Source organism: Microcebus murinus, chromosome 7, assembly GCF_040939455.1.
Source record: "Microcebus murinus isolate Inina chromosome 7, M.murinus_Inina_mat1.0, whole genome shotgun sequence".
Lineage (NCBI taxonomy): Eukaryota > Metazoa > Chordata > Mammalia > Primates > Cheirogaleidae > Microcebus > Microcebus murinus.
In genome coordinates this window covers 25,856,648-25,883,379 of record NC_134110.1, presented here as the reverse complement: position 1 = coordinate 25,883,379, position 26,732 = coordinate 25,856,648, and the positions used below count along the sequence as shown (strand labels likewise).

The 26,732-nt window shown below is 44.6% G+C and overlaps 1 protein-coding gene across 1 annotated transcript; it reads left to right on the top strand.

The window, feature by feature from the left end:
• The first annotated feature begins 1,511 nt into the window (after positions 1–1,511).
• On the top strand, positions 1,512–19,784 carry ZNF623 (zinc finger protein 623). Its single transcript, XM_020288740.2, has 2 exons — positions 1,512–1,633; positions 15,875–19,784. Exon 2 carries the CDS (start codon positions 15,973–15,975, stop codon positions 17,395–17,397), a length of 1,425 nt encoding a protein of 474 aa, XP_020144329.1. The 5' UTR covers positions 1,512–1,633; positions 15,875–15,972; the 3' UTR covers positions 17,398–19,784.
• The last annotated feature ends 6,948 nt before the right edge of the window (positions 19,785–26,732 follow it).

Below are 26,732 nucleotides of genomic sequence, written 5' to 3'. Positions count from 1 at the left end.
TATATGGCTTTTAATTTTGAGGCATGTTCCATTTATGCTTATTTTGTTAAGAGTTATCATAAAAGGGTGCTGAATTTTGTCAAATGTTTTTTCTACATTTATTGAGAGGATCATATGGGGTCTTCGTTTTTGCTTCTATTATATGTTGAATCACATTTCTAGATTTGTGTATGTTGAGCCATCCTTGCATCTCTGGGATGAAGACCACCTGGTTGTGGTGGATTATTTTTTTGATGTGCAGCTGAATTCAGTTTGCTAGGATTTTATTGAGAATTTTTACATCTATATTCATAAGGGATATGTCTGTAATTTTCTTTTTTGTTGTGTCCTTTCCTGGTTTTGGTATCAAAGTGATCATGGCTTTGTAGAATGAGTTGGGGAGGATTCTTGCCTTCTCAAATAATTTCTGCAATGTAGGTACCAGTTCTTCTTTGTAGATCTGGTAAAATTCTGCTATGAAACCATCTGGTCTGGGACTTTTTTTGGTTGGAAGTTTTTATTGCTGGCTGGGTATGGCAACTCATGCCTGTAATCCTAGCACACTGGGAGGCTGAGGTGGGAGGATCACCTGAGGTTAGGAGTTCGAGACCAGCCTGGGCAAGAGCGAGGTGCTATATCTACTAAACATAGAAAAAATTAGCTGGGCATAGTGGCACGCACCTGTAGTCCCAGCTACTTGAGAGCCTGAGATAGGAGGGTTGCTTGTGTGCAGGAGTTTGTGGTTCCTGTGAGCTAAGCTGATACCATGGCAGTTGAGCCCAGGCAACAGAGTGAGAATCTGTCTCAAAAAAAAAAAAAAAAAAAAAAAAAAGAGTGAGAAAAGATTTTTTTTATTGCTGCTTCAGGATTGTTACTTGATATTGGTCTGTTCAAGAGTTATAGTTCTTCCTGATTGAGCCTAGGGAAGTTGTGTGTTTCCAAGAATTTGTCCATTTTCTCAATATTTTCAAGTTTATGTTCATTGACATTTTTATAGTATTCAGAGATGATATTTTGTATTTTTGTGCTATCAGTTGTAATATTTCCTTTTTAATTTCTGATTGAGGTTATTAGGGTCCTTTTCTGTCTCTGGTTAATTTAGCGAGACAACTGTTAATTTTGTTTCTTTTCAAAGAACAAACTTTTTGTTTTATTAATCTTTTGTAAAATTATTTGGACTTCTGCATTTCTCAGGAGCAATGAAATGGTTTTGTTTTTGAACATCTGTATTTACAGCTCACTGGATATGAAATCTTCACATCTGTTTACACTTTAGGGTAAAAGCACGCAAAAGAGCATGGCGTTTTCCCCACGCTCTTTCAGGGCTGCAGAGGACCCACATAATATCTGGGAGGCTGGTCTCGGGCTGCTGGTGGGCCTCACCGCTGATTCCACGCCTGCCTGACGCCCCAGGGCCTTCCCCGCACACTCTAGTCCCCCTCGGCCGGAAGCTCACGCCACGGAGAGGGGAGCGGCACCCCCTAGCTCTCCTAGAGCGCCGCCGGAAGTTTCTCGGGCGGGGCCTCGGGCGACTTCCGGCTGCGGCGTGCTGGCGGCAGTGCGGGCTTTGTCGGCTAGCCTGCAGAGCTGGTGGCCGTGGGTCCGGCGTCGGTTTTGATGTCGGGCTCCCGCGGTCCTCGTCGCCGGGCGCCTGGTGAGTGGCGCGTTCCGGCCGCGGGCGGGGGCGGGCTCAGGGACCTGGCCTCAGGGCGGAGCAGAGTCCGCCGAGAGGGCCGGGCGGGTATCCGCAGACAGCGCCTGGGTTCTGAGCGCGGCCCGCCCCGCGCGGGTGTCCCGGAGCCTGGGCCTCGGTGAGCCCCTCTCCCTGCAGCAGCCACGGCCACCCCCGCGAGGCTGCAACTCCGGCCCGTGGGTCGCAGTAGCTCCCTCCAGCGAGCCCATTTAGGGCCCGAGCCTGTGGTCTTCTCCCAGGAACTTTGTGTGGGTACATACCTGATTCCGTTCTCTTGGTTCCTTTCCCCATTGCCTCCAGCCGTTTTACCGGTTCCCAGGAATTACGTACAAAGCTTTAGAGCCTCTAGTTTAAATTTCTGTGTTACAATTTTTAAGCCTGCTAAGCCTCTCAGATGGGCTGCCCCAGGTATTTTTTTTTTTTTTTTTTTTTTTGAGACAGAGTTTCACTTTGTTGCCCAGGCTAGAGTGAGTGCCATGGCGTCAGCCTAGCTCACAGCAACCTCAAACTCTGGGCTCAAGCAATCCTGCCTCAGCCTCCCAAGTAGCTGGGACTACAGGCATGTGCCACCATGCCCGGCTAATTTTTTCTATATATATATTATTTGGCCAATTAATTTCTATTTATAGTGGAGATGGGGTCTCACTCTTGCTCAGCCTGGTTTTGAACTTCTGACCTCGAGCAGTCCACCCGCCTCGGCCTTCCAGAGTGCTAGGATTACAGGCGTGAGCCACCACGTCTGACCTGCCCCAGGTATTTTTAGGGGGCAATAGGTATAGGTGTAGGCATTACTGCTGTTTTGCTTTAACCCTGCTTGCTCTTTGTGGGCCTCGAGGCCTCTCTGTGCTGGAGGAGGTGCAGCGCTGGCATCTCCTGTGCTATTGGGGTCAGAGGTGAAGAAGGAAATGTGATGAACAAAATTAACTCAAAGATTTGGGCCTGAAGGAGAATTCCCAGATGGGGCAGGGGGTGGTTTGGCTACACTGTCCTGGATTTTTCCTGAAAATTCCTTTTCCCCTACAAGTCTTTATTAATTCCAGTGGCCGGCTCTGTGCTGATGTCAGGGGCTTCTTACCCTTGTTGTACACGAGGCTGTATCATGGTCAAGGGATCCTCAGGGCCTGAGTAGCATGCCAGAGGTTCCCTAGGAGTATCCGCTGGATGCAGATTTTAAACTCGGGCAGTTTGTCTGAAGCAGCCCAGAGAGCTGCTGAGCTTGTCAGCAGTGCCTCAGGGTCATGGAAGATGACGGGTGAGAGTACACTGGGCTTGTTGGTGCCCCAGGGCAGAGACCTGAGAGCAGCATGCTGGGAGCAGAAACCAAATGGCTTGGGGAGGACATTTAGCAGCTGGCTACACTTCTCTGTTTGACCCTCAGTTTGTCACCTCCTTGAACCTCATGGGTGGTCCTGAGAGGCATTAAGAAGACCAGAATCCTGTTCTGCCTATGGTATGCAGCAGGCACTTGACCCGTTGGTGGCTGCAGTGGGCTCCTATAGTCAGCATTTCACTCAGGTGCCCTCTTTCTCTGCTTGCTATTCCTGTAAAGCTCAGCAAACCTTCCTGTTCCTTAAGCCCATAAGTGACAGATGATGAGAGCCTAAGGCCAGAATATCCTTTTATCAGTGCTGGTGGGAAAGCCAGTGTCACTGCTGCTGATACATATCAGCTGTGTATTTAGACAATTTCAAGTGATGGTCTATCCATCGAATCCTACATGTTATAACAGGAGAGGGGTACAGGTAGCACAGTATGTTGTAGAGTCACAGTCTGTCATATATTTACTTTTCAGTTTCTTTAAATGATATGATATCAATTTAATTTTACTTAAATTCATAGAATAAAAAGCTAAGCAGAAACCGAAGATTACTATATTAAGATAAATGCTTCTTCAAAGCAAGATATATTTGTTTTTAAAAACTTTCTTTAGGCTGGGTGTGGTGGCTCACGCCTGTAAGTGCTCTGGGAGGCCAAGGCAGGCAGATCATTTGAGCTCAGAGTTTGAGACCAGCCTCGAACAAGCAAGAGTGAGACCCCGTCTGTACTAAAAATAGAAAGAAATTAATTGGCTAACTAAAAATATACAGAAAAAATTAGCCAGGCATGGTGGCTGAGGTCCTTCTGAGGCAGAAGGATTGCTTAAGCCCAGGTGTTTGAGGTTGCTGTGAGCTAGGCTGACACCACAGCACTCTAGCCTGGGCAACAGAGTGAGACTCTGTCTCAAAAAAAAAAAAAAAAAAAAAAGAAAAAGAAAGAAAGAAACTTTATATATAAAAAAACAAGCTTTCTTTAAAGGTAAAAAATTTACGAAAATCATTAACAAGTGCACACATAGTTTTAAGCTATATTCTTATAAGCAGATGCAAGCTTGTTTCCAGGTAGTTTAACAGTCATTTTAAAAATGAAAATCAGGCCAGGTGTGGTGGCTCATTCCTATAAATCCCAGCACTTTGGGAGGCCCAGGCAGGAGGAATGCTTGAGGCTGAGAGTTCCTGGACCAGCCTGAGCAACATAGACCATCTCTACACATATGCAGATTAGCCCAGTGTAGTGGTACACAGTTGTAGTCCCAGGTACTTGGGAGGCTAAGGCAGGAGGATTGCTTGAGCTCAAGAGTTTAAGGTTGCAGTGAGCTGTGATCATACCATAGTATTCTAGCCTGGACAACAGAGCAAGACCTTGTCTCAAAAAAAAAAAAAAAAGAATTAGCACATATAATTGACTTCCAAAACAAACAAGAAACCAACATCCCCACCTCCACTCTTTTTAGTTAAGAAAAATGACAAGGCTTAAAATATAAGATTACTTTATTAATACTAATCCCTGCTGATCTCTAAATAAAATATCCTGTAAAAGTGACATCACACCTAGAAAGGGAAAACAGTCTTCCATGATGTGTGAATGGGCACTGGGGCAGACAGACCTAGAGTTGAACCTCACCTTTGTCCCTCACTGAAGTAGTGACCTTGGGTAATTTTGCTTTCTGTCTTGTCTCCATTTCCTCCTCTGTAGAAGTAGGGTAAATAGCAGGATAATGCTTACCTCCTGAGGTTTGGAGAGCCTGTGAGATAACACCACTCTGAGGTTTGAGGGCCTGATCAGCAGTGTCCCTCTGCCTTTGAGTTCAGAGCCAGTCAAGGCAGAGGAGTAAGGTTTGGGAAGAGCAAATAGTCACTTTATTACTGGCCAAAGGCTAGGTTGGAGACATTTGACTTCCTCAGACCAAATGCCAGTGAGATGTTGGAGCCCACTCGCAGGCAGCCCTGGATGACACAGCCTCCCCTCACAGGCCGCCACACTTAAAAATCCTTGCAGGTGGAGCAGAGTGGAATGGGTGCCCCTGGAAACAGTTGGTTCTGAAGAGGAGTAGGAGAGGATGGGTTCAAATGCCTCATTCTCCCAAGCGTTTCATTCTGCCAACACATTCTACCATTTGGGGAAGGAGAAAAGGTTGAGCAGGAGCCCAGAACACTTTAGGCTCCCTCAGGAAACCAGAGGTCTAGGCATGAGTGCTACCTCCCATCTGGAGTTCAAAGGAGGTCCTCACTTGGTAAGTTCCTGAGAATGTACCATTAACTATGATGGGGCTGCCACTCAGGGAGCCAGGCACATCAGTATGTGTGAGCTTGAAGAATGCCGGGAAATATGGAGAATGTGTGGCAGGTGAATAGGTACAATGTGATCTCATTTTTTATTTTTGAAAAGCATATGTGTACATAACTGCATGTATAATTGTATTTAAGCAAAGATCTGGGTGGGTGTGTATAAACTAAACAGCTAACAGTGGTTTTCTGTTGACTTACCAGGGATTTTCATTGTCTGTATATTTGTATTTCTTTATTACTTGAAATACTTTTACAATATGTATCTTGTATCTTAAAAAGAATTTATCAAAGTAAAGCAGGATATTAAAAATAAATAGTATGGTCCTGATTTCATAAAATACTGAGCAGAAACAGACCAGAAGGAAAAATGTTAATTGATAATCTGTGTAGTGGGCTCATTTTTCTCAATAAGCATAATTTACCTTTGTATATTTAAAAAAAAAACTGTTAAAAGTAATTTTTTTTTATGCAGGAGAAAGATTTAAATATTTGTTAGTGGGCCTTTAGCTCAGAAAATATTTTCAGTGAGTGATTGGAAATGCTACGTCATGGGGCCAGAGGATCTAGCCACTGTAGGAGGCAGGACTGTCAGACTAATTTTGCAAGCAGATCTCCTGGGGATAGAAATGCCTCGTGCAGCCTTACATTCTGCCTCTCAACCTTATTGTCAATTGTTGGTATGAGGTTTATTTTCTTTATCATCATAGGGAGTCTTGCATCTAAATATTCAAGTTGTATATTAGCATTATTTAAGACATAGGTTAAAGTTGCTGTAACAGAGATTCAACATACAGTGTTCCAAATAGGTAACTTGATTTCTAACTCCATCTCAAAGATGGACAGTGGCTCTGGGCAGGGAGGTGGCCCGTCAGGACCCTGGCTGCTCTGCCCCACAGGGTGGGAGAGATGGACATTGTGCATATGTCACTTCCCCTCTCATCTTATTGGCTAGATCTTGGTCACAAGGTCACATCTCACCTCACGTAAGCGGAGACTAGGAAATGTCATTTTCTGGGCAGCTATTAGTAATTTGGCAGAATTTCTAACATTAAAAGGTAGAAGAAAAAAAAAAGGTAGAAGAATAGGAATGCTAGCAGATCTTTAGTCTGTGTTATAATTTACCCCACTGGCCACTCAGGTGTCAGGGAGATCTGTTATTCCACACGTGGGACATACAGGCATACCTAGGAGACATTGGAAGTTACCACCAAAATAAAGTTTTGGTTTTTCAAAATAAAGTAAATATTACAATAAAACGTGTCACGTGAACTTTATGGTTTCCCAGCGCATATAAAACTTATGTTTACATTGTACTGCAGTCTGTTAAGTGTGTAATAGTGTTATACCTAAAATAATATACGTACCTTAATTTAAAAGTACTTTATTGCTAAACAATGCTAAGAGTCATCTGGTCCTTCAGCAAGTTGTCATTTTTTGCTGGTGGAGGGTCTTGCCTCAGTGTTTGGCTACTGACTGATCAGGGTGATGGTTGATGTAAGTTGGGATGAATGTGGCAATTTTCTTTTCTTTTGTTTTTTTTGAGACAGAGTCTCGCTTTGTTGCCCAGGCTAGAGTGAGTGCCATGGCATCAGCCTAGCTTACGGCAACCTCAAACTCCTGGGCTCAAGCAATCCTACTGCCTCAGCCTCCCGAGTAGCTGGGACTACAGGCATGCGCCACCATGCCTGGCTAATTTTTTCTATATATATCAGCTGGCCAATTAATTTCTTTGTATTTATAGTAGAGACGGTGTCTCCCTCTTGCTCAAGCTGGTTTTGAACTCCTGACGAGCAATCCGCCCATCTCAGCCTCCTGCTAGAATTGCAGGTGTGAGCCACTGCGCCCAGCCAGCAATTTTCTTAAAATAAGACAACAAAGTTTACCGCATCAATCGACTCTTCCTCTTACGAAAGATTTCTCTGTGGCACGTGATGGAGTTTGATAGCATTTTACCCACAGTAGAACTTCTTTCAAAATTGAAGTCAATCCCCTCAAACCCTTCCACTGTTTTTTCAACTAAGTCAGTGTAATATTCTAAATCCTTTGTCGTCATTTCAATAATGTTCACAACATCTTCACCAGAAGTAGATTCCGAACCACTTTTTTTTGAAAACAGAGTCTTTGCTGTCACTCAGGCTAGAGTGTTGTGGCATCAGCCTAGCTCACAGCAACCTCAAACTCCTGGGCTTAGGCAATCCTGCCTAAGCCTCCCAAGTAGCTTGGACTACAGGCACGTACCACGACGCTCAGCTAATTTTTCTGTTTTTAGTAGAGACAGGGTCTCATTCTTGCTCAGGCTGGTTTTGAACTCCTGACCTCGAGCGATCCTCCTGCCTCAGCCTCCCAGAGTGCTAAGATTACAAGTGTGAGCCACCACTCCTGGTCAAGAAACCACTTCCTGTGCTCATCCATAAGAAGCAACTCCTCACCCGTTCAAGTTTGATCATGAGATTGAGATTGCAGCAATTCAGTCACTTTTTCAATCTCCACTTATAAGTCTAGTTTTCTTGCTTTTTACACCACATCTGCAGTGACTTCCCCCACTGAGGCCTTAAACTCCTCAAAGTCATCCGTGAGGGTCAGAATCAACTTCTTCCAAACTCCTGTTATTGTTGATATTTTGATCTCTAACCTTAAATCATGAATGTTGTTAATGTATCTAGAATGGTGAATCCTTTCCAGATGGTTTTCAGTTTGCTTTGCTCAGCTCCATCAGAGGAATCACTCTCTGTGGCAGCTATAGCCTTATGAAATGTATTTCTTAAATAATAAGACTTGAGGCCGGGCGCGGTGGCTCACGCCTGTAATCCTAGCTCTCTGGGAGGCCGAGGTGGGCGGATCGTTTGAGCTCAGGAGTTCGAAACCAACCTGAGCAAGAGCGAGACCCCGTCTCTACTATAAATAGAAAGAAATTAATTGGTCAACTAATATATATAGAAAAAATTAGCTGGGCATGGTGGCGCATGCCTGTAGTCCCAGCTACTCGGGAGGCTGAGGCAGAAGGATTGCTTGAGCCCAGGAGTTTGAGGTTGCTGTGAGCTAGGCTGATGCCACGGCACTCACTCTAGCCTGGGCAACAAAGTGAGACTCTGTCTCAAAAAAAAAAAAAAAAAAAAAGACTTGAAACTCAAAATGACTTCTTGATCCGTGAGCTACAGAATGGATGTTGTGTTAGGAGGCATGAAAACATTAATCTTGTGTGTCTCCATCGGAGCTCTTGGAGGACCAGATACATTGTCAATGAGTAATAATATTTTGAAAGGAATCTTTTTTCTGAGCAGTGGGTCTCATCAGTCGGCTTAAAGTATTCAGTAAACCATGTTGTAAATAGATGTGCTGTTACCCAGGCTTTGTTCCGTTTATAGAACATAGGCAGAGTAGATTTAACATAATTCTTAAGGGCCCTAGGATTTTCCAGAATGGTAAATGAGCATTGGCTTCAACTTAAAGTCACATTAGCCCCTAACAAGAGAGTCAGTGTGTCCTTTGAAGCTTTGAAACCAGGCACTGATTTCTCTCTAGCTATAAAAGTCCTAGATGGCATCTTCCAATAGAAGGCTGTTCCTTCCACATGAAAATCTATTGTTTAGTGTAGCCACCTTCATCAGTGATCTTAGGTAGATCTTCTGGATAACTTGCTGCAGTTTCTACATCAGCACTTGTTGTTCCATGTTGTACGTGTATGTTATGGAGACGGCTTTTTCCTTAAACCTCATGAACCAAGCTCTGTTAGCTTCCAACTTTTCTTCTCCAGCTTCCTCACCGCTCTCAGCCTTCACAGAATTGAGGAGAGTCAGGAACTCACTCTGGATTAGGCTTTGGCTTAAGGGAATGTTGTGGCTGGTTTGATCTTCTATCCGCACCCCTAAAACTTTTCTCTGTAGCAGCAATAAGGCCATTTCATTTCCTTAACATTTGTATGTTAGCCGGGCGTGGTGGCTCACGCCTGTAATCCTAGCACTTTGGGAGGCTGAGGCAGGCGGATTGCTGAAGGTCAGGAGTTCGAAACCAGCCTGAGCGAGACCCCGTCTCTACCAAAAATAGAAATAAATTAATTGACCAACTAAAAACATATATATACAAAAAATTAGCCAGGCATGGTGGCGCATCCCTGTAGTCCCAGCTACTCGGGAGGCTGAGGCAGTAGGATCGCTGAGCCCTGGAGATTGAGGTTGCTGTGAGCTAGGCTAACGCCACAGCACTCACTCTAGCCTGGGCAACAAAGTGAGACTCTGTCTCAAAAAAAAAACAAAACACATTTGTATGTTCACTGAAGTATCACTTTAATTTTCTTCAAGAACTTTTCCTTTGCATTCACAATTTGGCTGTTTGGCACAAGAGGCCTAGCTTTTGGCCTATCTCGGCTTCTGACATGCTGTCCTCACTAAGTTTAATCATTTCTAGCTATTGATTTAAAGTGAGAGACATGTGACTCTTGCTTTCACTTGAACACTTAGAATCCATCGTAGGGTTATTAATTGGGCTAATTTCAATGCTGTTGTGTCTTAGGGAATAGGGAGGCCCAAGGAGAGGGGGAGAGATGGGCTGGTTGATGGAGCAGTCAGATCACATGCAACATTTATAGATTAAGTTTGCCATCTTATGTGGGAGCAGTCTGGGTTGCCCCCAGTTACATTAGGTTTAGATTCCTGTTATCAGCCAAGCACTGTGGATGGAGAGGGCAGAGTTCTGAGGTGTTCCCATAGAGCCATGGTGGTCGCTAGTGTGCATACACATTCTCCCAGTTACTCATTCAAACACTTATCTGAGTACTGGGATGAAGAGATTTACATGTCCCAAGTCAGTGACTTAAGATGGAGAGGGCATCCAGGTGTTCCTACCTGATCACAAATGCTATTATTATTATTTGAGACAGAGTCTCGCTTGTTGCCCAGGCTAGAGTGAGTGCCATGGTATCAGCCTAGCTCACAGCAACCTCAAACTCCTGGGCTTAAGTGATCCTACTGCCTCAGCCTCTCGAGTAGCTGGGACTACAGGCATGTGCCACCATGCTCGGCTAATTTTTTGTATATATATTTTTAGTTGGTCAATTCGTTTCTTTCTATTCTTTTAGTAGAGATGGGGTCTCGCTCAGGCTGGTTTCGAACTCCTGACCTTGAGCAATCCACCCACCTCGGCCTGTCAGAGTGCTAGGATTACAGGCATGCACCACTGCACCCGGCCTCACAAATGCTTTTAAAGCAGGTTTTCTCCAGCTAAATGGAGGCCAGAAGGCCAAGACTGAAAGTACAGATTCAATGTGCTGTTCCTGCTGGTGGCTTCTAGGAGCAGCTCCCCCTGACAGCCAGCAAGCAAACAGGGTCCTTAGCTTATGATCACAGGGAACTGGAGTCTGCCCAAAATCTGAATGGGTTCTGAAACAGATTTCCTCCCAAAGTCTCTAAATGAAAATGTAGCACTGTTTGTAACACCCCAAAATTTGTAACACTTGTGTGGCCTTGAGCAGATGTCCCAGCCATATGGAGCGGGACTTGAGGCCTACAGCACTATGGGATAACAAGTGCTTGCTGTTTTAAGCTGTTACGTTTGTGGTAAATTATTTTGCAGCAATGGATAACTACTAAAGTGGGCCTCCCCTAGGAGAGGGCATGACCTTGGGAAAGGCAGACTCCTTTGCTTGAGAGCAGTTCCGAATGAGAATTCCCAGACTGGAGGGTGGGGTGTTGCCCTGCAGAGGGGAACTGGGCAGAGTATGCATTACCTGAGTAAGGGGAATAACGCCAGGCCCAGCACTGCTCTATAGTGAGCACCCCTGACACTCAGGTGGCAATGTGGAGGGTCCCCACAGCCCTGTGCTCCCACCAGCCATAGTCGTCTCCTGAAGATACTACTGTTCAGGTCCCTCTGGGGTTGGCTTTGTGTGTTCTGAGCTCCATGTGATGGAATCATGCTCTGTGATTCCTTTTGGCCTGGCGGCGTCTGCTCAGCATTTCATCTGTGGAGCCACCTTTGTGTGCAGCTGCTCTTTTCCTTGCTGTGTATTATTCCCTGTGAGAGTAGGGGAATATCCTCTGTTGCTGGGTGTTTGGGTGTTACAAACAGTGCTGCTTTAGACGTTACCAGGTCAAGCTTGTGAGTTCTTCCAACAAACAGCATACTTCCCTTAAAAATACAGTCTTTTGGGCTGCTTGCCAGTGATCCATGGGACAGCTCTATTTTTTAAGCCAGCAGAATCTCCCATTTTATTTACTGGCTTCGGTGCTGGGCCATTCTCCCCCCCCCCCCATTTTATTGGCAATTATCAGAGACAGCAGTACTTGGTGGGAAGGTACTATCACTACCTGACCTTTGCAGCTGGGCTGGCTTCCACAGTCTGGCAAGAACTCCAGTGAGGAGGCTCTTGAGGAGAGGCAGTCAATTTTTCTAGTCCTTGATAGAGTCTCAGACTTCACACTGGTAAAGTACAGGTGCCAGGAGAGACACTTTCCCCCACTAGAGCTGCCATTCATTTGATCTCTGCTTTCAAATAGGCTAACTCTCAGACTTGTTTTCTTTCATGGTACAGCAGGTTCTTGGGTAATATTGTTTCATCCTCGGCAGGGCACGTCTGGTGAGTGCACGTTCCCCCCATGTCTGTGTGGGTTTCTCTGGGTACTCCAGTTTTCTCCCACATCCCAATGATGTGACCGTGTGGTGAATTGGCATGTCTGAATTGTCCCAGGATGAGTAAATGTGGAGAGGTGAGTGTGAGTGCACTCTGCAGTGGGATGCTGTCCTGGCCAGGGCTGGTGGGTGCCTTGCCCCTGAGCTGCCAGGGCAGGCTCTGGCCACCAAGACCCTGAACTGGAATCATTGGACAAATAATTATCTTACTTATTTTTATTAATCTTTTTTTTTTTTTTTCTGTGAGGGGTTTTCTGGTAAAATCTGGAAAACCTACAGACAAATTCTAACATTGCTGATCTTTCTTTGATGTGTGTAGCTCACATTTATTTCAGTGTTTAATATTAGAAGTATTTGAGTCTTTACTGAGAAGTTTAGTGATCATTCTGTGGCCACCAATGTGCTGTAAGAACTTCAGTCTTTCTTATGTCAATTAGCCTGCGGTCAAATTGGTTTCATTATGCATCATTTTTGCTTAAAGTCAAGAGTTGCAGTTTCCAAGAACTTACAACATAAAGTGATGAGTTACTGTTCTTTGCTGGAAGCATCAGGAACAGCCAGTGCAGGCTGGCATCCTCACTCCCTCAGCACTTCCCAGAGCTGACTGGGCTTGGTTGCCAGGCCCATGGGTTGCCTCTGGTTTTACCCAATCCTTGTGGTGGCCTGCCAGTATTAAATTTCTTGCTGCCTGATCACTGAGCCAGTGCCATGAATTTTAGGTTTTTATTATGGTGACACTCCACTTTAAGGTATGAATTTTTGTATCAGGATATAAGCACAGTGGTGCAAATGAGATGATGTAGCTCTCATGGAACAGTCCAGATGCAGGGTATTCTGGTTCTTGAGATCATCCCAGCACTAAGATGTCTTCTGATGAGTTTCCTCTGCTACCACCTGGGTTTTCTGTCACTGGCAGGTTCATAGCTGGCTCACCAGGCCTGCTGCGTTCTTGCCCCAGGCATGACTCAACTGTGACCAGGTTTTCCTATCCCATTGGCCAGAGCTTGGTCCCATGGCCACACTGTCTGCAGGAAAGCTGGGAAATGCAGGCTGTGTTTATTACTAGAAGAGAAAAGAGAATGGATGCTTCAAGGTAATCAACAATCTGCCGCAGCATTCCTGAAATCACCATTTCTTCAGTTATTTCTGTTATTTACTGTTGGCTACAATGTGGAGTGAGGGGCTGCCATTACATAGGAATAATTATAATTACCATGTGTTGTGTGTGTTATGTGTGTGCATCATTAGAACAACCATTCATACAATAAATATTTACCAAATGTAGATAACTTTATGCCAGGAATTATGTGGGGTGCTGGAGTTGTAGACAGAACACAGTCCCTGCCCACACAGCACTTATATTCTCTAGGGGGAGACGGACAGCAGCAAACATAGTTTGTTGTCTGTGATGTGTGAATACATCACAATTCATTGATTCCAAGACACACCTTTTCTTTATGTTTTAATATCTCTGAAACTGACTTGCTTCTTAGAATTGATGGAATATTTTAGTTTAAGTTGGTAATTTTATTTCACTTTATGATACATAAAACAGTCATATCTCATAATTGACAGCCCCTCAGCTTAGATAACATACAATTTGTCATGTAGTAAGAACATGGAGAAAAAGCAGAGTTGGGGATGGGGAGTGTGGGAGGGTGGGTCCGGGGTCACTGAGAAGGTGATCCAAGGACTCTGAGTGACACTGACATGGACACCTGGAGGATACACCGAAGTGGGCCAGGGACGGCAGGGCCCAGTATGGTTGGAGAGGGGGCTGGAGGAAGGGCAGAATGGCTGTCATAAGGAAGTTGACTTTGGCTTCATGGGGGATGGGAAACCCTTGTAAGTTTATCAATAGAAAAATGATATCTGATTTTTGCTTTTAAAGGGGCATTCTGCTGGCAGTGTGTAAAAGAGATGGAGAAAGGGAGAAGTAGGGAGAACAGTTAGGAGGCTTTTCTGCAGTTGTGTGGTGAGAAATGTTGGTGGCGGTGCTAGAGGTGAGGTGAACAGCCAGGCACTGGGGGTGGGCACAGAGCCAGCTGATAGGTAGGTGTGGGCTGGGAGCAAGGGGAGAGAGGCCAGGGTTACTGCCACATTCATGGCCTGAACAGATGTGATAATGGAGTTGTCACTTACTGATGTGGAGAAAACCATAGAAGGGGAAATCAGAAGTTAAGTTGGATGTGTTAGGTTTGAAAAGCTTCTGAGAGCCTGAGTGACAATGCCAGGTGAAGAGCTGGTCAGTATGGAAGTCAGGAAGAGGCCAGGGTGGCATGGACACATGTGCATCTACAGCAGTGAGCGTTTGATTCTGAAATGGGCGGGCTCCCCTATGGAGTGAACCTAGGTGGAGAGGAGTTCTGAGGACAGCCCAGGGCATACTGGAGCCTTGAGGTGCTATCAGAGGACACTGGAAAGAGCTGACTGGGAGAATGGAAGAGACTGAGAGAGGTTGTCTTGGAATCCAAGTGAGGACAGCTATTTCAGAAGGAGCAAGTCTCTGGCTGTGATGGGCTGAGTCAGATGGCACACTCCCACCCAGGCTTGGTGAGGGGTGGGCTGCACCCAACTATAGTGGGTTCATGAAGGACAGTGCATGGGGTGGCTTGCATGGAGGAGGAAGGTGATGGGGCAAAAGCTGGTGGGGGGATGGGGAATAGGGTCCAGAAAGTTTACTTTTTAGGTGGGAGGAAAGCCCAGATTTGTTGTGTGCTGATGGGCATGGTGCTGGGAGGGCAGGGGGTTGTGATGGAGCAAAGGGGTGGGCACTTGAGTGGTGTCTTGTGGTGGGTGAGAAAGGGAAGAGCCCCAGCACACAAGTGGGATGTCGACCTCAGATGGGACCAATGACAGTTTAACCTTGTATCTGGGGACCAGGGGTTAGGTATAGGTATGGGTGGGTTGTAGGTGTGGGAGGAAGTAGACATTCTTGTCTCATTGCTGCCATTTTCTTGTTGAAACAAGAAGCTGATTACCAGGTGTGGTGGTTCATGCCTGTAATCCTAGCTCACTGGGAGGCTGAGGCGGGCAGAACACTCAAGGTCAGGAGTCCGAAACCAGCTTGAGCAAGAGCGAGACCCCGTCTCTACTAAAAATGGAAAGAAATTAATTGGCCAACTAAAAATATGTATAGAAAAAATTAGCTGGGCATGGTGGCACATGCCTGTCGTCCCAGCTACTTGGGAGGCTGAGGCAGGAGGATCACCTGAGCCCGGGAGTTTGTGGTTGCTGTGAGCTAGGCTGACGCCATGGCACTCTAGCCAGGGCAACAGAGTGAGACTGTGTCTCAAAAACAAACAAAAAAAAGAAGCAGAGATGAAGGAGGGAGCGTTGGACATTGAAGGAGACAGGACAAAACAGAGGATGGTCTTTAGGAAAGTTGGGGAAGTGCAGAAAGTTGCCAGCGATTCTCAGGGCCCCCTTAGGCAAGGGCTCTGACATTAAAGAGAGTTCATTTGGCATGAATGCAGACACAGATCAGGAGGCAATTCCCACAAAAGTGTGGTAGGGCAGGGAGCTTGGAGTATGTGCAAGGGGACTACTATAATGTGGAACCTAAAGTGACTGCAGCACTGTAGACCATGAGGCCTTAGGTGATGGGGGGAGGGATGCAAGAATGGGGAGGTCTACTACATTTGTGTGTTTCTTGGGAAACATATGTCTTAATGATCTTAGAGTCTGAGCCTTCCCTACCTTCTGTTTCTCATCCGGGATTCACTGGGGGTCAGAGGAGCTCTTTACATCACAAGCCAGTCTGCTATGGAGCTGAATGTGTTAGCAGCAGAGCCACATGAAGCCTTCCATGCGGGACAGGCTGAATGAGTTGAGGCCAGAGCTGAGTCAAGAGTGGTGGCAGAGGATGCACTTTCCTCTCTGTTTTTAGGCATGCATTTATTTCATCCTCCACCTGCTGCAGCAGACGGCTGTTAACAAAGGTGGAAGATGATCTTGTTCTCTTTTATTTCAGATTCTAACGCAGGAATTGGTGAGAAGAAGGGAACCCTGAAGACTGGATTTCTCAGGATGAAAATTTGCACAGGAAAACATTAGACAAACTCAACAGTGATGGAGCCCCTCACCCCTGAGTCCAGGGAAGTCTGTGAACCCAGACTAGGGGAGCTATTGGGAAATGCAGAGGGGCAGAGCCTGGGGAATCCCCCCTCTCAGGAGGGGGGCTTCAAGCAGGTGACAGTTACCCATTGGAAAATCCAAACAGGAGAGACAGCCCAGTCATGCAGTAAGTCAGGAAGAAACCCTGTTCTGAACTCAAACCATCTTATACTTCAAAGTGAGCTTATAGAGGGGGAAACCCATCCTTGTGATATTTGTGGCAAAAGCTTCACATTTAATTCGGACCTAGTTAGACATCAGATTTCTCATACCGGGGAGAAACCTTATAAATGTGATCAATGTGGAAAAGGCTTTGGTCAGAGCTCACACCTTACTGAGCACCAGAGGGTTCATACTGGAGAGAGATTCTATGTATGTAACGTGTGTGGGAAAGACTTCATTCACTACGCAAATCTTCTCGAGCATCAGCAGGTGCACACGGGAGAAAAGCCGTTTAGGTGTACGCAGTGTGGGAAAGCCTTCTGTCATAGCTCAGACCTGATTCGACACCAGCGGGTTCATACCAGAGAGAGACCTTTTGAATGCAAAGAGTGTGGAAAAGGCTTCAGTCAGAGCTCCTTGCTGATTCGACATCAGAGAATTCACACAGGGGAAAGGCCCTATGAGTGTAATGAATGTGGGAAATCTTTCATTAGGAGCTCAAGCCTTATTCGACATTATCAGATCCACACAGAAGTGAAACAGTATGAATGCAAAGAGTGTGGGAAGGCATTTCGTCATCGCTCAGACCTTATTGAACACCAGAGAATTCACACTGGAGAGAGACCCTTTGAATGTAATGAATGTGGGAAAGCCTTTATTCGGAGTTCAAAGCTCATTCAGCATCAGAGAATTCATACTGGAGAAAGGCCTTATGTATGCAATGAGTGTGGAAAGCGTTTCAGCCAGACGTCAAACTTTACTCAGCATCAGAGGATTCACACTGGAGAGAAACTCTATGAATGTAATGAATGTGGGAAAGCATTCTTTCTGAGCTCATACCTTATTCGACACCAGAAAATTCACACTGGAGAGAGGGTGTATGAATGTAAAGAATGTGGGAAAGCATTTCTCCAGAAAGCCCATCTCACAGAACATCAGAAAATCCACACTGGGGACAGACCCTTTGAATGCAAAGACTGTGGGAAAGCCTTCATCCAGAGTTCCAAGCTGCTTCTGCATCAGATCATTCACACTGGAGAGAAACCCTATGTGTGTAGTTATTGTGGGAAAGGCTTTATTCAGAGGTCAAACTTCCTTCAACACCAGAAAATTCATACAGAAGAGAAGCTCTATGAATGTAGTCAGTATGGGAAAGATTTTAACTCAACTTCAAACTTTAAAAATAATCCAGGTGTTCACCAAGAGGGCTCTCCTTGAGCAAGGCCCCCATACAAAAGTGAAAGATCTGTAGGTCAGGGGGATACACAGACAACTTACAAAATAATAATTCTCCCACTCAATGAGTGATGTTTGGAAATGAGTAGTATTAGGATTTACGTGGCTTCAAAGATTTGGACACGTCAGAATTTTGTGAATCATGGACAGGGCTGCATTGGGACTGTGCTGTGGTCTGCCACTTTGCAGCATCCGTGGACTCAGCTATCCTTGGAGAGCCGTGGGGCTTTACAGCTGACTTAGAGCTGAAACGTGGGGACAGGAGACAGGTCTCAAGATATTTATGTTTCATTCACAGATACAGTCCATCTTTGAGTTAAATCCCTTTTAAAGCAGAACTGTGAATCTAATCTTGTTACTTAGAAGAGTGTAACCTAGCAATTTTGACCTATCAAAAAATCCAGTTGGAAAAAGCTAACTTTTATGAAAACCTTGACAAACTGGTTCCCTGTTGTCCTTGGGATAAACTCCAGGCTCCTAATATCCCCATTGTGCATCCTAAGACCTCATGTTCCCTCATCTCATGATGCTCCAGTGGCACTAACTGCTTCGTGTTCCCCACATGCTCCAAGCTGTTTCCTGCCTCTTTTCTTTTGTTCTTGGCTGAATTGTCCCTCCTCTTCTCAGTCGATTAATTCTTAATCACTGTTCAAGACTCACCATGGCAGCACATTAGGGACGCTTCTCTCAGGCTCGGCTTGGGAGCCCGTCTGTGCTGCTGCTGCTCCATGCTCCCCTCTGTTGCTGTACTTACTTTGGTATGTTACAGTTATGATTTTATATATCATCTCTTTCATTATATGCTTAGTTCCTTGAGGACAGTGATGTCTGGCTGATTATTGTCCCCATTGTCTAGCACGAAGCAATAAAAAAATACCCCCAAATCTCTGCATTATTGGCATTTCTCTTGCATTGTCCTTTTTATACTTATATTTTTAAAATTTTGGGTTTTTTTGTTGTTTTGTATCAATACAATCTGTTCTATTGGAAATATCTTCTCTCTCAGCCCTGTTACTGTCTTCTCCCATTTGACTTGGAAGTTGCAGTCATTTCCTGCACACAATTCACACTCCTGCTCAATTCCTTCCTGTACAGCTCGCTCACAACTGTCTGCTGGACTTGGAGGGCATCAGCCTCATCTTCACTTAGTTGTCTGTGCATCTTTCTAACTCATCAAGAGGCACAGTCCCAGTGTACTATGTAGGAGTTCCAGGACTGAACTCAACTTCTGTCATTTTCCATGCTTTGTGACTCATGTTATTTATTTGAATGTGTATTGATATCTATAAGGAATAGTTCTATACATTGGGAAAACAGATGAGTAAGACACCATCCATCCTGAAGTTGTTCAGAGTGTAGTGGGGACATAGAGATCACTGTACAATGCATCGAGTGCTGGGATAGAATTATGTTCTTACTGGTGTAGGAACACAGATAAGGAGGGAAGCAATTTGGCACAGAAGATCTGGGAAGGCTACAGAGAAGAGGTGACTTACAAGTGGTCTGGCAAGATCAGTGGACATTTATCAGCTAAAGAAAAAATATCTGAGAGGGACTCTGAAGAAACAAGGATTCTTGACAGATGGCCCTTTGGTAGGGTTGTTCAGTAGCAGGCAGTTTTAATGCAAAGTGGATAACCATCTAGCAAAACTGTTTGTCTTTGCCTCTGAATTTCTTTCATCTGAACACTAGCCCAAGCAACCAGCTTTAAAATTACATAAAACTTTTTTTTTTTTTTTTTTTGCCAATGGGGGCATATTCTAACCTCTTAAGTTTTACCAACCCTAGAATCCTTGAGGGGACAAATAATTCAAAAACAATATCTAGTACTCCATTTCTGCAAAACTCAAACATTACCAATGATGTTTCAAGTGGTATAGAGGTAGATGTTACCAGACCATTTTAATCAACATTGAGGTTCAATTTCCATTGAACACCTATTATAAAATAAATATAATAAAACACCTATTATAAGTGTCAGTGTTTTTAAAAATCCACACCCCCTTTTAACCACCACCACAATCAAGAATAAAAAAACATTTCTATCACCTAAAATTCCCTTTTGTCTTTTTATAGTTAATCCCACTCCAGCTCCAGGTAACCACTTTGTCAATGTAGATTAGTTTTGCTTGTTCAAGAACTTCATATAAATGGATTCATACAGTATGTATTCTTTTGTGTCTGACTTCTTTGACTTGGGATGTTTTTAGACTCAACCAAGTTGTTTCGTGTTTCAGTAGTTCTCTTCACTGAATAGTGCTCCATTGTACGGGTAAGCCATCATTTGTTTATTTACCACCTGTTGATAGAAATTTGGGTTTCCTGTTTTCGCTCTTAAGAATAAAATTGCTATGAGCATTTGTGTAAAAGTATTTGTACATGTGTTTTTATTTCTCTTGGGTAAATACCTAGGACTTTAATTGCTGGGTTATAAGATAAGTGTCTTAGTCCAGGCTATAATAAATTACCATAAACTGGGTGGCTTATGAACACCAGAAATGTATTTCTTACAGTTCTGGAGTCAGGGAATTCCAAGGTCAAAGTTCCAACCGATTTGGTGTCCAGTGAGGGCTGACTTCATAAGTAGAAGCCTCCTCACTGTAACCTCATGTGAAGAGAGCTAGGGAACCTTCTCGGACTTTTTTTTTTTTTGAGACAGAGTCTGGCTTTGTTTCCCAGGCTAGAGTGAGTGCCATGGCGTCAGCTTGGTTCACAGCAACCTCAAACTCCTGGGCTCAAGCAATCCTGCTGCCTCAGCCTCCTGAGTAGCTGGGACTACAGGCATGTGCCACCATGCCCGGCTAATTTTTTCTATATATATTAGTTGGCCAATTAATTTCTATTTATAGTAGAGACGGGGTCTCGTTCTTGCTCAGGCTGGTTTTGAACTCCTGACCTCAAGCAATCCGCCTGCCTTGGCCTCCCAGAGTGCTGGGATTACAGGCATGAGCCACCGCGCCTGGCCATCTCAGACCTTTTTATACAGGCATAAGTCTCACCTCCTTGTACCATTCCAATGGGGGCTAGGCTTTCAACATATGAATTTGGGGAGAGGGACATAAACGTTCAGTCCATTGCAATAAGTGTTTTTAAATTTATAAGAAATTTCCACATGGATCTCCATAGTGGTTGTATTATTTTTATTTCTACCACAGTATGTGAGAATTCCAGTTGCTCCACATCTTTGCTAACACTTGGTTTTGTCCGTCTTTTAAACTTTAATCCATTCTGGTCTTATGATTTTCATTTGTATTTGCCTGCTAAATGATGGTGTTAAGCATCTGTGATTTCATGTGCTTATTGCCATTCTGTATCACATATTTTGCTCATTTTTAACACATTAATTGCCATCTGAATTGTATTTAACTCAGGTTAGTTTTGAGCCAGGGGTCTCATGAAGCATATGCAACTCACACATCTCTTCACCTTGGGAGCCGAGTGAACTATTTTTCAGGTTGCATATAATTCACTCACAGAGAACAAAAAAACTGACAAATTTTTCATTAAATTAGGATCATTTTGTTTTCAAAATTTTCATTCTGTTTTTGTAATGACACACCGTGGTCCCAAGGAAAAATGTTTTATTTCCTAGCGTGGCAGTCTAGGTGTTAAGTTGGGTTATTTGCCTTGTTATTACTGACTTGTAAGAGTTCTCTCTATTCTAGCTGAAAGTCTCCAAATATTAATTATAAATATTTTAGTGTTTAGTTTGCCTTTTCATTTTCTTCAGGTGTCATGAATATCAAATTTAAGTTTACTTTATCAAAAATTTTATAATTTTCAAATTCTAATAAGTATTTGCCTACTCAAAGGACATCATTTTATCCTATGTTTTACTTTTCTGGAACTTTTATGGTTTTAGTATTTACATTTAGTTCTGTAACCAATTTTGAGTTTATTGTTTTGTACAATGTGAGATAAGTATCAAGATTCTTTTTTAATCTGTGTGATTGTGGATAAAAAATGAATCTGGCTGTTTTGGTACCATTGTTGAAAGACTGTACTTTCCTGTTGAATAAACCGCCACACTTTTGTAAAAACAAATGATCATGTAAGAGCAGTTTATTCTGGACTCTATGCGTTTCCTCTCATCTAGGTCTTTTTTTTTTTAATTTTTTTTTTTTATAGAGACAGAGTCTCACTATGTCATCTAGACTTGAGTGCAGTGGCATCATCACAGCTCACTGTAACTTTGAAATCCTGGGCTCAAGCGATCTTCCTGGCTCAGCCTCCCAATTAGCTGGGACTACAGGCATGCACCACCACACTTGGCTAATTTTTGTAAAGACGGGGTCTTGGTATGTTGCCCAGGCTGGTCTTGAACTCCCAAACTTGGCCTCCCAAAGTGCTGGGATTATAGGCATGGGCCAATGCACCTGGCCAATGACACTATCTTTACCCCAATATGACACTATCTTGATTACTGTAGTTTTATAACAAGTGTTGAACTCAGGTGTCAGAAGTGCTTTGATTTTTTTCTTTTCCAAAATTGTTTTGACTATTGTAGGTTCTTTGCATTTTCATATAAATTTTAGAGTCAACTTCTCAATTTCTACAAAAAGAAAGCCTACTGGGATCTATAGATCAATTTAAGGAGAACTGAAATTTTAACAATTCTAAGTTTTCCAATTCTTGAACAAACATGGTATACCATTCTATTTAGGTCTACTCTTAATTTCTCTCCATGTACAGGTCTTGCACATATTTTGTTAAATTTACATATTTCATATTTCTGCATGCTATTGCAAATTGTAAGGTTTTTTGAAAGCTATTTTCCAATTGTTATTGCTAGTATATAGAAATGCATTTGACTTTTGTATATTGACCTTGTATCAAGCAACCTAGATCAATTTACTTATTAGTTCCAGTAGTTTTTTTCTAGGTTCTTTAGCTTTTTCCATGTAAATAATCATGTCATCTGCCAATAAAGAATTTTATTTCTTCCTTTCCAATTTATGTGAACTTTGTTCTTTCTTCTTGCCTTATTGCACCGACTTAGGGCATCCTGTACAATTTTCATTAGAAACGGTGAGAGTACATCATTCTTTTGATATCAAGGTAATGTTGCTCCCAAAGAGATGTGAATTATTGTCCTCACCTATTTTCTGAAGTTTTTAATGTAACATTTCTTCCTTAAATATTTGATAGATTTCCTCAGTGAAACTTTTGGGATTTCTTTGTGGGAAGATTTTTTTTTTTAAATTAAAAATTCAATTTCAACCAGACATAGTGGCTCATGCCTATAATCCCAGCACTCTGGGAGGCTGAGATGGGAGCATTGCTTGAGGCCAGGAGTTCAAGATCAGCCTGAGCAAGAGCGAGACCCCATCTCTACTAAAAATAGAAAAAAATAGCTGGGCATGGTGGTGTGCACCTGTACTACCAGCTACTTGGAAGGTGAGGCAGTAGGATCACTGGAGCCCAGGAGTTTGAGGTTGCAGTGAGCTATGATGACACCACTGCATTTTATTTAGTTAGAGTCATAGAGCAAGACTCCACCTCAAAAAACACAAACAAAAAACCACAAAAGTTTCATTATTATAATGCATTCTATTTTACATTCTATTTCAATTATATTTAAAGTGATGTACTCTCTTTTTTGGTGTTAATAATTTTTTCTTCTCTGTCATCCTGATCAGTCTTGCTGGAGATGTGGAGATGTAGTAATCGTCTTAGTTTTCCATTGTGTATAACAGAATACCTGGAACTGGGTAATTTATAAATAAAAGGAATTTCTTACAATTAAGGCTGATAAGTCCCAGGTTGAGGAGCCATACCTGGTGCAGGAACCAGTGCTCGCTAGCAGTTACTTTGACCAATGTGGGTACAAGTTGTCCATCCCCAGCACGGACTTCCTGGGCCCCTCTGCCTAGCTAGGACCAGCCTCTTGCTACCACTAGGACTACATCATCCCTTCTTTTTTAAACTTTTTTGAGATGGAGTCTCTGTTGTCTGGGCGAGTGCTGTGCCATCAGCCTAGCTCACAGCAACCTCAAACTCCTGGGCTCAAGTGATCCTCCTGCTTCAGCCTCCTGAGTAGCTGGGACTATAGGCATGCACCACCACACCTGGCTAATTGTTCTATTTTTAGTAGAGACGGGCTCTCACTCTTGCTCAGGCTGGTCTCAAAGTCCTGACCTCAAGCGATCCTCCTGCCTTGGCCTCCAAGAGTTCTAGGATTACAGGTATGACCCACTGCATCCAGCCCACATCATTCCTTCTTTCCCAGCCCAGGAGGGAAGGTGATTACCCTCACTACCAGTCCTTTTGCACACCTTCCTTTATGATTAACTTCTCTCCAGGATGATTATTGGTGGAAGCATTTATTTCTTTCAAGGGAAACTCCACCCCCCTCACAGGTCTGTTTCCATGGCCTCTACAAGTTATAAAGTAGTCCAGTACTGGTAGTGTATTAGCTTGAGCTGCCATTAAAAAATACCATAAACTGAATTACTTAAACGTAAATTTATTTTTTATCAAGTAGGCCAGAAGTCTGAGATCAAATTGTCAGCAGGTGTAGTTTCTCCTGAGGTCTCTCTCCTTGGTTTGCAGATGGCCTCCTTTTTGCCCTGTCCTCACGTGGTCATTCTCCTGCGTTCACACACATTCCCTGTGTCCCTGTGCATCCAAATTTCCTCTTCTTTCCCCTAGTCAGTGCTCTGATTCGCCAAGCTCTTTCAACACTCCTTAAACACCCTTAAACACCCCACCATCTTCTCACTCAGAAGATAAGCTTGTGTCTTATTTTACATAGAATATACATAATGTGTTTTCTCTGTAAAATAAGACACAAGTTTAAGGAGAGTAGAAAGAGCTACTTGGAGAATCAGAGAGAGGACTGACTACGGGACATGCAGAGTGAATCCTAGGTATACAGGGGTCCAACTGAGCCTTGAAACTGCCAGTTATCCATATATATTGCCTTTCAGCTTCAAATACATATTTCAACCTGCTCCATAAAAATGGAGCTGGGCCCTAAATTAAAGCTGGTACAATGTTAAGCTGTTTAAGTAGAGGGCGCTGGAGGGGCCCTGCAGGAGTAAGGTGCTTCTCTTCCTGGTTATGCACTTGTGTTTTCTTCTTGCTCCTGCCAGCAGCACTTGGGAAGCGCACCCAGTGTCCTGCTTTCTGTCAAGCAGGAAAATTCATGCTTCCTCATTCTGCTTTTGTCCCCTTGGGCCCTCCACACCGAAGCCTGATCCCAAGCGCTACTTGGAGGACCGACTTTTGTTAGCTCCACCCAGGTCCTAAAATTCTCCGGCAGGACAGTACCGTGGGGCTCCCCTGACCCAGGTCTAGGCTCGGTTCCTCCTCCCACGGGAAGTACTGCCACCACTTCACACGTAACTGGATCCCTCATGTTCATCCAACTCAGGAAGCATCTATTAATATTAAGCACCCGCCGCACGCCAGTATAGCACCGAGTCCCTTGCACATCCTGTTGAAGCGAGTGGGGCCCTCAAGGCTAACGGGATGCTCGCCAGCCCGGCTGAGGCCCTGGAGAACGAGGGGTGGGGCGCTGAAGTGGGGCCAAGGGCAAGTCAAGCCCCTGGACTGCGTGCGGGGCCGAGCCCACTAGGCCGCCCAGACACCCCCAGGCACGCAGTGGGGCAGCACAGGTCGAGCGGAGCTCAGGCCGCCCAGACTCTGAGTCGGGGTCAAGACCGCTCCGGGAGGCCGCCCCTGGCGGAGACCGCCTCCCACTCCAGCGCGACCGGACGGGAGGCGGAGCAGGGCGGCCACCTGTGCACAGTTTTCCTCCGGTACTGCCAGGGCCGCTCTAGGAATCCAGGAGGACTCCTTGGAGCTTGTCTTCGGGTCGGCGGGAAGCCCAGGTTGAAGGGGGCGTGCTCCAGGATAGGGAAAGCCTATGAGGGTGGGGCGGGGGCGGGGGCGGGGGTGGGGGTGGGATGGGGCTAGGGGCGCTGAGCCAGCTCGCCTTTCCCGGGCGCGGGTTGGGTCGCGTAACCGGTGCGTGGAGGGGTGACTGCTGTGGACCGAGTTGCGGGGCGAGCGGGACACAACCCGAGCCGGGCTGCGCGGTTCCCAGCCCTACTGACTGTCTCTGCGGCGGAGACCCGTCGCCGAAGCCGCAGCTGCAGCAGGTGCCGTTGGCGGGGGAGTCTTCGTGTCCGCGAACCGGGCACGCTGGGCCTTCCACGTGGTGTCTGCGCCCCCTCGTCCACAGCTGTGCCCGGCGCTTGGGGGAGCCAGGTGGGGGCCACAGAAGCAGCGGTATTAGCCTGGGTTTCCAACGGCTTACCTGGGGCAGCCAGGCATCCCCACCCTAATTTAATTAGATCTGGCAGCCAGGCAGGGACACTTCTATTTATTTCCTTAACCTTTTCCTCATTTTTTCTTCTTTTCTGTATTCAGTGGCCAGATACTAGACTTTTGTTTATCTTAATTAAGCTTTTTGGGATAATTGTAGCTTCGTGTGCAGCTGTAAGGTATAATTCTTGAGTGCCCTTTCCCTCCCCCAGCTGTAGTGTCCTGAACCCTGTCCTAGGCCACAACCAGGATACTGACATCCATACAGTCAGGGTACACGATAGTCCCTCTGCCAATATCCCTCAGGTTACCCTTTTATAGCCACACGAACTCCTTTCCCTCCCCAACCATTAATCTGTTCTCTCCATTTCTATAATTCTATCTTTTCAAGAATGTTATATAAATGGAATCTCATACAGTACGTATATATTTGATCTGTTGAGGCCCCATGTCACCAGCACCCATAGGTACAAAATCTTTTGCTGGTATAAGAATAAAGACAGACATGTAGATCAGTGGAACTGAACACAGAGCTCAGAAATAAACCTTCAAATATACGATCAAATGATTTTCGACAAGGGAGTGGACAGTCTTTCCAACAAATGGTGCTGGGAAACTTGATATTCATATACAAAAGTTGGACTCTTATACCATATGCAATTTTTTCTTCTCTCTCTCATTTTTTTTCCAAGACAAGGTCTCACTCTGTTGCCCAGGCTGGAATCACAGATCATTGTAACCTCAAACTCCTGGGCTCAAGGGATCCTCTCACTTCAGTTTCTCAAGTAGCTGGGACTACAGCTATGCACCACCACACCTGGCTGTTTTTTTGTTTTGTTTTTGTAGGGATGGGCGCTTGCTATGTTGCCCAGGCTGGTCTCAAATTCCTGGCCTCAAACAATCCTCCTGCCTCAGCTTTCCAAAGATCTTGGATTACAGGCGTGAGCCACCATGCCAGGCCAATATACCAAAATTAACTCAAATTGAACAAAGACCTAAATGTGAGACCTAAAACACTATAACTCTTAGAAGAAACTAGAAAGCAA